Source organism: Thalassophryne amazonica, chromosome 8 (assembly GCF_902500255.1).
Source record: "Thalassophryne amazonica chromosome 8, fThaAma1.1, whole genome shotgun sequence".
Taxonomy (NCBI): domain Eukaryota; kingdom Metazoa; phylum Chordata; class Actinopteri; order Batrachoidiformes; family Batrachoididae; genus Thalassophryne; species Thalassophryne amazonica.
This window is the reverse complement of record NC_047110.1, coordinates 114483582-114496474: the sequence shown is the minus strand read 5'-3', so window position 1 is coordinate 114496474 and position 12893 is coordinate 114483582. Positions and strand designations below refer to the sequence as shown.

Genomic DNA, 12893 nt, shown 5'->3' with positions numbered 1-12893 from the left:
GAACACTGTTGCCCCCGTCCCAGCTTTTTTGAAACGTGTTGCAGGCATCCATATATTTGCACAAAAACAATAAAGTTTATCAGTTTGAACATTAAATATCTTCTCTTTGTGGTGGTTCAACTGAATATAGGTTGAAGATTTGCAAATCATTGTATTCTGTTTTTATTTACATTTCACACAACGTCCCAACTTCATTGGATTTGGGACTGTAACATTTCCAAGTGTTTCCGACAGCGTTTCTTAGAGGAAACATCTCAGCGCACACTTGAATGCTGCGGAACCACAGATTAATTACAAGTTTACATAAGTGTGATGTCGTGGTGTGATGACTTTTTTTTTTTTTTTTTAGTGATAACTGTTATTTTTGATGCAGTCACGGTAAAAGGAGCCACTTTCCACGGTGCAAAAATTTTGTGCGTGCACACACTGCATGAGTGTGGTGCGTGCTGCTCTGCTACAGAACAGCCTCACGTTAAGACAAACACTCAAAGTAAAATAGAAATAAACCCTACCAGGTCCACCAAGAAGAAAAAAAAAACCTGAACAGCCATCCACTTGTGATTTCCAAAATCTGCCCCACCAAAAAAAACAGCGTCATGGAGACATTCTGCGTGCACGCTCACGGCAGGACTAAAACAGTGTCCAGCGACACAAATGGCAGCGTCACCACACGTTAGAAACCAAAATATGACAAAATTAAGAGTTTTGGGGTGAAGTGTGTCGCTTCTGTCTCTTTGTACAGCCTCTGTAAATCCAAACCTTTACGTTCGAATGAAAGCTCACAAGCTTCGTTATCAGACAAAGCAATGTTAGTTACACTGTGTCAGCCATCGCAATGTTTCTGCTTTTTCTAAAATGTGCATCACACGCTGGGAAATGCCAACAAATGCAGAGTAAAATGTAGAGTAATAAGGTTTTCCAGATATGCACCTGCTGACTCTGGGAAGAAAGCTGGACCTTTTGTTTTTCTATTTTTATTTATTTTTGACAAAATAGAGGGGTGAAAAAAATCTGAATCACAAGGATAAGGTGAGATTTCACACTCTGAAGTGAATGCTGCCAGCCTGGTGATATTGTGACTTGGGAATTCAAACTTTGCAAATTGAAAATTATACAGGGAAAAGAGTAAAAAAAGTCTGGGATCTCCCACTTTTTAAATTGTCTTTCTCTATATGTTTTCTTTCAAATAAGTTTATTGTACATTCCTAACATACAGTGTGTCAATGAAACACAAACATGTTAAATAAATTTAACTACTCAACAATTCAGCACAGAATCAGACCAGAAACAGAGCTAAAAGTTTTTCATTTTTGTCTTTGGGCTTCAGGAAACAAATAGGATAGGACCCCGAGTGGAAGCGTTGTGCGCACGGTGATAGTTCCCAACACCACTGCTATACAAAAAAATTCTGGAAAGAACCCTGTTCCCTGATCTTTTTCTTTGAAGTTTCCAAAAGAGTTCCGCAAATACGGCACCATTTCAAGAAATATCTGAGTACACATAAAACCACTGAAAACGCTGTAGTACATATACCAAGCTTGCACGCTAAATACAGACACAGAAGATGATGAAATCATCACTCCACAAAAGTTGGGTGTTGGTTGTACACATGACAACGGAAAAGCGGTGTTTCGAGATGTATCCATTCTGGGAACCATTTTCAAAAAGGAGCATTTTCAGGCTCCAAAAACGCCGGTTCGGTGTGGACAAAATGCCGATACGATACAAAACTTTTGCAGATATGCCTCAACTTGTCTCCATGTGGACAGGGCCTGAAATCTCCTGTTGTCTCCCCGATGAAGAAAACTTTTTTATTTAAAATTCTCAGTTTTCTCAAACCTTTGTACAGTACAGAGGTTGATGCCATTTTAACCAAACTTTGTGAAGATGCAGAGTCCTGGAACAGTCACCATTATATTTGTGGGCAGATCCACATAAAAAGGTGGTGCCAAGAAACCAAACCAAATATCTTGAAATCCAATGTTTTCTAATTATTCATTATTGACACATCTTCAGTCCTTTGGACCTGAACTCAGCAAGAACCATTACTAAATTTAGAAACTTAACTTTTTATGGGTTTTTTTTTTTTTTAGAAACAAGCAGTGTTGCTGGCTGAGTTTATGTCCTCTGTGAGGACATGTTTGGATGAAGTCCAGGATACTGGATGTGTAGTGAGATAGGCTCATCTGTCACAGAGAGAAAATGTCCAAGTCCAATTAAAACATTCTGTTCATATCTTACTTTCAATGCCCCTGCTTTCAAAGTCTTTGCCGTGAGCGAGATGGTACAAGTAGGAGTTGTTGAGCAGAGCCTGCAGATAGAAAACAGAAATTAATCCATTTTTACCAGTTAATCATTGTAAAATGCTGCCAGACTGAGAAGATACAAAACCGAACAAGTGCTCAAGAACTCAAATCACATGAATCATCTTTTAGCTGCTCCCATTAGGGGGCGCCACAGCAGATCACGCCTCTGACCCCGTCCTCCCTCAGCACATCCATAAAGCTCTTTGTCCTCCCTCTTCTCCTCAGTATCAAAAAACAAGCAGAATAACAGGTTCATTGTTTTTTCATTGTCCTTGACCACAAAGGCAGTGCCTCCAGACCTAAAGTTAGTCACTGGGAGACTGTGGCTGTGCTCATGGGGTAAATGCATTCAAGGCTCTTCTCTATCCTTCTTCAGACCCTGAAATCCTTTTCCACACATGTCCTCCTTATCTCATGTAATATAATCCCACCTCCACCTTGAATGAATCTGTCATTCCTCCTGCACATCTCACTGCTGTGGCTGATCAGCTTTATGCCTCTGTAGTTACTGCAGTTCTACACATCCCCTTTGTTCTTAAAACTATGAAAAAGTACATTTCTTCTCCACTCCTCAGACATTTTCTCACTTTCCAAGATTTTATTATTTATTATTTATTTATTATTGGTCAGAAACTCCACTGCCATCTCTCCTAAACATTTCTGTGCCTCCAGTGGAAGTCCCCTAACTCACTGTGGGGGATTCTCAGGTGTTCCTGAGCCAGCTGGGAAATATAATCTCTCCAGTGTGTTCTGGGCCTTCCCTGGGGTCTCCTCCCTGCTGGACTGTTACTGGAAGACCATCTAGGGAGACGACCAGGCAGCATCCTCAACAGATGCAGATTCTTCATTTATCAGCTCCTCAAAATATTCCCTCCTCCTCAACACATGCCCCTCGTTTGTCAGTACATTACCATCCACATCCTTCATGACTATAACCTCCTCCACATCCTTTCCAGCTCTATCCCTTTGTCTGGCCAATCAGAACAAGTCCCTTTCTTATTCCTTCCAGTGTACCTTCCTGTACACTTTGCTGTAGGTCTTTTCCTTAGCCTTTACCACTTCTCTTTTCAGCTTATTTCACATCTCCTTATACACCTGTCTAGGTTTGTTATCTCTCCAACCATCCCAATTGTTTTTTATCAGCCTCTTTCTCCTTACACTTTCTTGAACTTCTTCATTCCACCAACAAGTCTCCTCATCTTCCTTCCACTGCTTAATTGTCACACCCAGCACCTTCCTAATGGTCTCCCACATCTAGTAGTTTTCCAGTTGTACAGAATCCATGTGTATCTCACCTTCTCACAGAATTTCACACAATCTGATCGTTTCTTCATCTCTCACTTTCTTCCTCTTCTTCACCTCCAAAACCATCCTACATCTGATCCTCTCTAGCGACACTCTCCACTGACACCACCTTACAGTCTTCCACTTCTTTCAGGTTACATCTTCTGCATAAGACATAATCCACCTGTGTGCACCTTCTTCAACTCTTATGCATCTCTATCCTCTTTTCAGCTTCACTGAAATTTCCAAAATAGCCAGTTTTAATGTTTTCTTATCATTTGACCTGCCTGGAGAACATTTTAAAAATCACATTATGACCTTTGAAGGAATGCAGCCGACATTCAGACACGTCCCACCAAGCGTGGCTCCTTGCTCCACACATACTGTCTGTCAGAGGAAAAACCTGCATCAATGTGGTTCATGAACACTAAAAAGCAATATTCAAAATTAAACATTTAAAAAATTATATTCCATGTGGTTAAAAAAAAATACATTAGCAAGGGCTAAAATATTTCTAGATTCAAAGTGAATTTTTTTTTTTTTTTTTTTATGTACCATTTCAGATGGTCAGTGACGTCACATTACCTTGAAGCCAAGTTGTGCAGCTTTGATGGCTGCAACGTAGCCACCCGGACCTGATCCAATCACCGTAACATCTGCATCGACTACACAGAGGCAACACAGAGACAGTCAGCACGCGCAGGTTTACGACAACAAAGAGACAGTCAGAGCAGGTTTACGACAACAGTGATAACAGAGACTCTGATTAAGTGCAATCAAAGGTCCTCACTGAGGTCAACCAGCTGCTGTTTTTCTTGTCAAGATAATTTCAAATATTCTCATTATTTCCACAACTAACATTTCTCTGAAACATCAGAAATCTAAACTGACTGAGCAGCAGTTTGACTTCATATTACACAGAGCAGCACAGACCGTGTTTACAGTGTGTTAGTGAGACTCGATAAATGCTGGATTTGAGCTGAAGTAGCTGTTAATTTTGGGCTGGACTCACAAAATACATGAATATTATGAGAAAGATTTGTGTGACTGAGATACAGTTTTTATTATAGTTACTAACAAACATGAGACAGCAGAACCTTGTTTGTGTAACCGAGCTATCTGACCATGCTTGTATGCGTATTTGTGCGTGTCCCCGTCTAAAGCTCATTACAGCCTTTCACCTGACTGGCTGATAAACCTTACACAGCGGTAGTGATTCTTACTTGCTGCTTTGTCGGCGTATGTTCTGACAGAAAGCGCTGCAGCTCCGTGAACTTTACAGGTGAACTGATGACTCCGCTGTCACACACAAAACAGAAGTTATTCTTCAGACAAAATCTAAGGTCTCTCGTGACATTTGTGCTTTTTGTAGATTGATGCAGCTCTGATGTCTTCTTCAGATCGTGACCTCCAGTTTGCAGCAGACTGTGAAGAACCAGCAGCTCAAATCTGAGGCCACAGCACTCCGCTGGAAACCTTCAACTCCAGGGGCTTGTGGACCAGAGAAAAAGCAGTGACAGATTTGCGGCTGAGTTAGTGGACTGAGAGACATGCAGGAGCTGCTTCACTGTGTCATGATAAAACACTGAGTCATATGGTACAATTTTTGCCTTACCATAATCCTTGTAAACTCGATATAGAGACCAAAACAATGAGACTGCAGACAAGCAGCCAAAATGAGTTTCCAGAGTCATTTTAGGGAAAGGTATGGAACTCTGGGTTCAAAACAGACAAGACAAAGCTTGGACTTCTAGCTGAGGTTGGGCTGAGCAGCTTATTAGGACTCCGTGTGGATGTTTCTGTCTAAACATTTAGCAACTACAACAGAGACCTCAGAGTGGACCAAGAACACTTAGCTCAGGAACAGTTTGGGATTCTTCTGGAGGACCTGGGGATGGAGATGAGGAGAACACCTGGACTACCTTAAAGTCTGTTGAAAACACAAGTGGGTGTCGCTGATGTGTACCCACGGCAATGTCAAAAAGGTCCATCAAAGCACAATATACTGTGGTAAACCACTGTTACATGGAATGATGCTCAGAACACATTCTCAAGCGTTACACACCTCAAATAAATCATTAAAAATGTCCATCGTATGAAAAGCTCTCCTGGATGTGACTAGAGAGACTTTTGTCTTCATCAGTCATAGCTTCATGGGACAGAGGAACACACGGAAGAGTTTGATGAAGAAAAAACATCTTTAATAATCTGGGTTTAATTCTCCCATGTGCCTTTTGGCAAAAAGTCTTCTTCTGCCCCAGAGCTTGGAACATCTTCAGAGATGTTATTGATGTTTTGGTGGCTTCCCTCATTTGTCTCTTTGGTCCAAACACATCTCGTCCATTAAAATATTGACAAAATTCCTGTTTCGAGTTTACAAGCGGGTCAAACCGGACACCCAAGTACTTAAAGCTTTAGACTTATTCCAGTGCCACGTCCTGTACCTGAATTTGTAAATCTCCCCCATGCTTTGCCAAGCTTTGTTTTCTTTGTGTGTAGTCACTAATAAACACAGGTAGGATAAAATGCACTGATTTGTATCACAACAGAGCAAAGCGACAGATTACACTGCCCTTTTAAAAGATGACAACAGCAAATCATTCCCCAACCCGATATCCGAACTGGACTCTGGCTGGCTGGTTGATAAGAGAGGCATGACTTGATGGCACTGCCGCATAATTGCCAAGCCAATGTGACCTGCTGGATGCCACGCTGTGTGCTGCTAGATGCTGCATTATATAAAATAATTATCTCTAATTGCTCCGGGAGCACAGAGTTTTCTCCAGGAGCTTTTCTTGTGCGCTTCATAGGGTGGAGAAAGCATTTGACATAATCTCAAAGGTAATTATTTATAATATTTATACTGTAAATAGCTGCACTTTCACTCCTTCCTAAAAGCATCTGTAAAATTATGTTTATTATGGATTTAGACAGTTGTCTGACGCTGTCAATGACCAACCAAGTATCTGTTTACGTTTTTAAATCTCTCGACCTTTGAACCAACCCAGAGTGTGAAAAGGCTTATGGGTTGCCGCAGACTTTACCTGAGCACCCTCTGGTGGCCGTTTTTGGCCGATGAAAACGTCACCGAACGCAGTACAAATACATGTAATTTGGTCACTTTTCAAAGGGGTCAGACTCGTCAATAAAGTTAATTTAATCTACAATGGTTCATTAGAAGCAAGTTAGAGACAAAACAAAACCAGCTGATTTCAACAGACAATGAATGCAGCCCAAGCTTGTCTTCATCGAGCAGCCAGTAGTGGAAGTACGAATTCTCGCCTTCAGATTTGCCACTTCGCCAGAAGTGACGTGTCTCCGCGCCAACCCATACTGAGCATTAACTAACATTTTGTGCTGTAAACGCCCAAATAAAGCTAATTCTAATCCAATTACATTTTTTCCGCAAATGTGATTGGTTAATCATGTGACATTTCAGACCATATAATATTGGGGCAATGGTGGCAAAATATTTGACCATTTCACATTTGGACGTATTACTCCGCGCCCTGACTGGTGTTTTGACGGGATGTCATTCCTGATGAATATCTTTCTGGTCCTATGTACATGCATGCACAGTATTGTCGGGATGCGGAACTGTCGATTTATGTGGCGAGATGCACAATTTGACAGAACACCGGCCGCACGTGCGGCTAGCTATTAGCTGAGAGCGAGAGAAAGTCGTGTACCGATGACAACGCCGAAATGGGTAAATTTAAGCTACCATACGAAATGATTGATGTGGATTCTGATACAGAATTACTGTTTCATGTGATTACTCTGCACCCTGACCGCTGCTGAAGCAATGCTGCCTCACGGTAAGCATCACCGACCAAATTACCTACAGAAAAATAAAGCGTGCAAATGATGGAATTGGATTAGAATGAGGATAACCCCCTTGTGTCTGATGATTTGCGGACGTTCATGCTGTTATTACGGTCGCAAATATCCGTTGCGACCGTATAACCAGTATGAACGTTCGCAAATCATCAGACACAACAGGGTTATTCCCTAAAAGTTTAGAAACACGCTGCTAAGTAGCTTAGCATGCTAACATGCTAAGAACTTCAGCGTTATTTACATTATTAACCGTCTCTAGTTTTACTATTTAAATACTTGTACTTGTATATTTAAATTCAAGTTATCCTGAGCTCAAAACAGACTTTAGCAGCAAAACGTTCCAACAACCCGTGAAACAAACATAAAACAAGATTCATTTTAGTTAAATGAGTTCTCCAGGTTTTATTTATGCCGAGTTTAAAATATTAAATAGTACCGCTTGAAAAATGAAGGAATATGTCCTTATACTCAGCGCGTACTTGAAAAATAATCTCCAAATTAGCTAATTTTATATTTTAGGAAGAGAAGTTTGGAGAGTTAGCTGACGGCTAACAGCCATCCAGAACCGGGCCGCAAATCCGGGAGGAAATAAAACAGCCAAACTGGACCAGCAGTAAATCAAAACAGCACGATTTGAAGAAGGTTTCAAATGGCGTTAAAGTGAGGTTTTTACCGTGAGGACACAGCGGTATAATCCGGTCCAGCTCTGCATGTTGTGTGTCACCTAGAGAACGACAGCAGCCAAGGACTCCGGACACTGCGCAGGCGCACTACGGCCACCTGTGACGTCACACACCCAAACCGCGTGAGAAATCAGATCCCAGATCAGTTTTGATTCAGATTTAGGAAATCCACATTACTGTAGTGGATAAGTGAAAGAATCCTTCAAATGGCAAGCACCAAATTTGGCACAAATACACTTTAGACATTACTCTTTTGGGAAAAAACAAACAAGCAAACAAACAAAAAAAAAAAAAAAAAGAAAAAAACGACAGGCCACTTGAATTTTAAATAGGCAGCCAGCAAGGGGTCACTGAAGAATTACACAGGGTCAAAATTTAAAAATGCTCCAATCATGTTGAAAACTACACCACATTATTTGTCTGATCATAACAATAACAAAAAGGTAAAAAAGGACTATCTATGACTGAATGTTCTGGAGTTATAGGGTAAAAACGGTAAAAAAAAAATGGTGACAAAGCTCAGTCTCAGTTTGTACAGGGGTCAAAAGTTACTGCTCCAGTTTTGGTTAAAAGTGATGAAAATTATTGGTTAAGCTAATAGGATTAATAAATGGAATGGTTTGACTGTGTTGAATGTTTGGCCTCCAAAGTAAAGGTCAAACAAGGTCAACGTGACATATGTTACCCTGTAACATGATAACTAAGCATGATACATGGTGCAAACTATTCTTTTTAAAAACCCTGTTAACTCAACTAATAATTAGCATCACTTTTTATCAAAATTGGAGCAAGTTTGGCTTTTGACATCTGTACAAACGGAAACTAACCATTGCCACCATTCTTTCTGTTTCTACCCCATAACTCCAGAACATTCTGTCACAGATAGTCCAAACTATACCTTTTTGTAATCTTTATGATCAGACAAATAATGTGATATAGTTTTCAATATGATTGGATGGATGGATGGAATCTTTTATTGCAAAGCACTTTGAGCATTTCTCTCAGATCTAAAAATGGCGTAGAATTAAATTTCATTTACCAAGTATTTGTACGATATGTGATAGTACTTATAATAGCTGCTACATGTGAGGACTCCATGAATCTGAGTCATTTTAGAAAAGTTCGTTTTTTATGCTGCAGAGACCAGTAAACGCCACTAGATGGTGCTGCAGAATAAACACAACAGATTTCTGGGGAAACATAAAAATTCTGAGGTCACTTTGACGTCATCCTTCTCTCTTTGCTCAGCGGTAGTGACCACTTCCTGTCTGACCTGTTTACCTGCTCAGGTTTAGAAGTCATATGACCACAGTGACGAGTTAAGCCTGCTGGTTTGAGTGACAGTTGATTGACTGATTAGAAATTCCATATATGAGGTCTGTCCAAAAAGTAACGGACCTTTTTATTTTTTTCAAAAACTATATGGATTTGAATCACGTATGATTGCATCAGCCAAGCTTGAACCTTCGTGCGCATGCGTGAGTTTTTTCACACCTGTCGGTTGCGTCATTCGCCCGGGAGCAGGCTTTGAGTGAGCACTGGTCCAGCCCCCACGTCGGATTTTCATTGTCAGGTAAATGGCTGAATGATTTGGAGCTTTGCTGCATCAAATTTTTCCAGAAACTGTGAGAGACAGCCAGGTGGACACCATTCGCTAAATTCAGATGGCTTTCAGGGACGATTTTATGGGGATTACACAGATTAAGGAGTGTTACAGCCAGTTTAAAGACCGCCCACAGCGGCTGAGAACGCGCCGCTTTCCGAGTGGCGATCGACAGGCTGAAACAACCAGATCATTTCCAAACTGAACGCTGTGTTGATCCGGGACGTCGTCTGACTACTACAGAAATGGCAGAAGACGTGGACATCAAGACTTTTTTGGCACATTCCACTGTTACATGAGTTTTTGTCATGGAAAGAGGAGCGGAGGAATGTGCCACCATGCCGCGACTGGCGCGGGACAAAACCACAGGAATTTGCACATCGGGACGGAGCCGCATGGCGCAAAGCAACGCCGTGCTGAAGCCTCACAGGACATGTTCTGGCATGTCCAGCTAATCCACAATTTCTTGGATAGTCACACGACTGAAAAGCCATCTGAAAGCCGTCCTGTGAGACCAACACGGAGGTGCTTTTGTCCCGCGCCATGAGCGGCACGGTGGCGCATTCCTCCACTCCTCTTCCCATGACAAAAACTCCTGTAACAGTGGAATGTGCCGAAAAAGTCTTGATGTCCACGTCTTCTGCCATTTCTGTAGTAGTCAGACGACGTCCCGGATCAACACAGCGTTCACTTTGGAAATGATCTGGTTGTTTCAGCCTGTCAATTGCAGCTCGGAGCGTGGCGCGCTCTCAGCCGCTGTGGGCGGTCTTTAAACCGGCTGTAACACTCCTCAATCTGTGTGATCCCCATAAAATCGTCCCTGAAAGCCATTTGAATTTTCCGAATGGTGTCCACCTGGAGGTCTCTCACAGTTTCTGGAAAAATTTGATGCAGCAAAGCTCCAAATCGTTCAGACATTTTCCTCACAATAAAAATCCGACGAGGGGGCTGGACCAGTGCTCACTCAAAGCCTGCTCACAGGCGAATGACGCAACTGACAGGCGTGAAAAAACTCACGCATGCGCACGAGGGTTCAAGCTTGGCTGACGCAATCACACGTGATTCAAATCCATATGGTTTTTGAAAAAAATAAAAAGGTCCGTTACTTTTTGGACAGACCTTGTAGAACTTACAACAAAATAACATGTTAAAACATATTCCTGATACATTTCATGGATGTTCACAAACAACACAAAAAAGTCAGACTTATTTCCATTGTGGTCATTAAAAAAACAACATATAAATTGAAAGACATTAAAACATTTCTTAACCAATTAGATTTACCAAAACTTAACGAGATTGATTCTAAATCAATAATAAGGAACATATCCACAGAGGAAATTAAATCAACAATAAAAAACCTTAAAAGCAATAGGACGCCAGGGCCCGATGGGTTCCCGGGCGAATTTTACAAATGTTTTGAAGAAGAGCTCACCCCCATATTATACAGAGTGTTCAATTATGCATTAAACAAGATGGACCACCCTAAAACATGGTCTGAAGCAATTATCTCTGTGATTTATAACGAGGGAAATGACCCCACTCTGTGCGCCTCCTACAGGCCAATAAGTTTATTGTGTAATGATGTAAAGATCCTGAATGCTATACTGGCAAAGAGAATTAAAACAGTGATAAATAAACTGATTGATCCAGATCAAACTGGATTTATATCCGGAAGATTCGGAGTAAATAATATTAGGCGCACTCTCAATATTATATCTACAGCCCGAGAACTACCCCACCTTCAATGCTTCTCACCCTTGATGCTGAGAAGGCATTTGATAGGGTGGATTGGTCATTTCTGAAACAAGTGTTAGAAAAGATGGGGTTTAATTCAATGTTTAATGACTGGTTTGATGTCTTATATTCACATCCCAAGTCCAGAGTGCGAGTAAATGGTTATATTTCAGATAGTTTTCTCTTGAAAAGGGGAACCCGTCAGGGTTGCTGCCTTTCGCCAATTTTGTTTGCTATCAGTATTGAACCCTTGGCCGTATTAATCAGGAATAACCCACATATATTAGGAATAACAGATAAAATTAGATCTCACAAACTATCATTGTACACAGATGATTCTGTGTAGGCTCTCAGTTGTCCAGGTGGTTTCCATAGTAGAGAAACTTGAATCTTCGACTGGACTGGGTTGCTTGACGCGAGGACGTTTCGCTAAACAATAGAGCTATTGTTTAGTCACTAGCCTATAGCAGTCTGCCTCTCGGTAGGAGGGGTCTGGTTAGGTTTAAAACTCCAGCTTTTGTGACTTCTTGATTATTCTTCTCTACAAGAGTCAAGACAGAAGTCAGACCACCAGAGCAAGAATTTTAGCTGAGGAAGCTTCTGCGATTTGAAGCGAAGCGTCCTCGCGTCAAGCAACCCAGTCCAGTCGAAGATTCAAGCTTCTCTACTACGCAGATGATGTTATATTATATATTAATAATCCCGCCACCTCAATACCTGTACTTTTAAATTGCCTCAGGACTTTCAGTAAAGTTTCTGGATATAAAGTAAATGAATCCAAATCTGAAGCCATGATGATTAAGGGAACTTGGCCTGTGGAGCTGTCGCACAAAGTTAAATTTAACTGGTGTCCTCAAGGATTTCGATACTTAGGTATTATAATAACCACAGATCCCTCTCAACTATACAAAGAAAATATTGGAAAAGTAATCACTCAGATCAAAAAAGATTTAGAAAGATGGGAAGTATTACTCTTTGGGAGAGTGGAAACCATCAGAACTTCCATTACTTCCATGTCATTTACATGCAACAGAAATAGTAAAGGCCCCAAGATACTTCCTTGGGGAAATCCGCACATTACCCTAGCAGGTTCAGACATGACGCCACTCATTAACCAGGTTTCTACCTGACAAGTAAGAGTTGAACCATTTAACAGCATCAGATGTAAAACCTAAGGCATGCAATTTGTAAATCATTATGTCATGGTTAACCATGTCAAAAGCCTTCTGAAGATCAAGTAAGACCATTCCACAATAGTTGCCATGATCGATTTCACCTTTGATAAAATCGGTTAGATACAACAAACATGATTCAGTTGGATAAGACTTTCGAAAATCTGGCTTTAAATTGTATAACAGATCTTGTGATTGAACATATTCATATTTCTGGTTGAATACCAAACATTCCAAAACCTTTGCGACTGTACACAAAACTGCAAGT

The 12893-nt window shown here is 41.0% G+C and overlaps 1 protein-coding gene across 1 annotated transcript in view; it reads right to left on the bottom strand.

Annotated features, from left to right (window-relative positions):
- The window catches only part of dldh (dihydrolipoamide dehydrogenase), a 30064-nt gene extending 21825 nt beyond the window's left edge, over positions 1–8239 (bottom strand). The window contains exons 1-5 of the mRNA XM_034177317.1: positions 8104–8239; positions 4814–4889; positions 4176–4255; positions 3909–3977; positions 2242–2311 (exon numbers count right to left, since the gene is read on the bottom strand). Of these exons, the coding sequence (XP_034033208.1) occupies positions 2242–2311; positions 3909–3977; positions 4176–4255; positions 4814–4889; positions 8104–8142 (334 nt within the window). The 5' untranslated portion in view covers positions 8143–8239. The remainder of the gene's footprint in view (positions 1–2241; positions 2312–3908; positions 3978–4175; positions 4256–4813; positions 4890–8103) is intronic.
- Positions 8240–12893: the final 4654 nt, after the last annotated feature.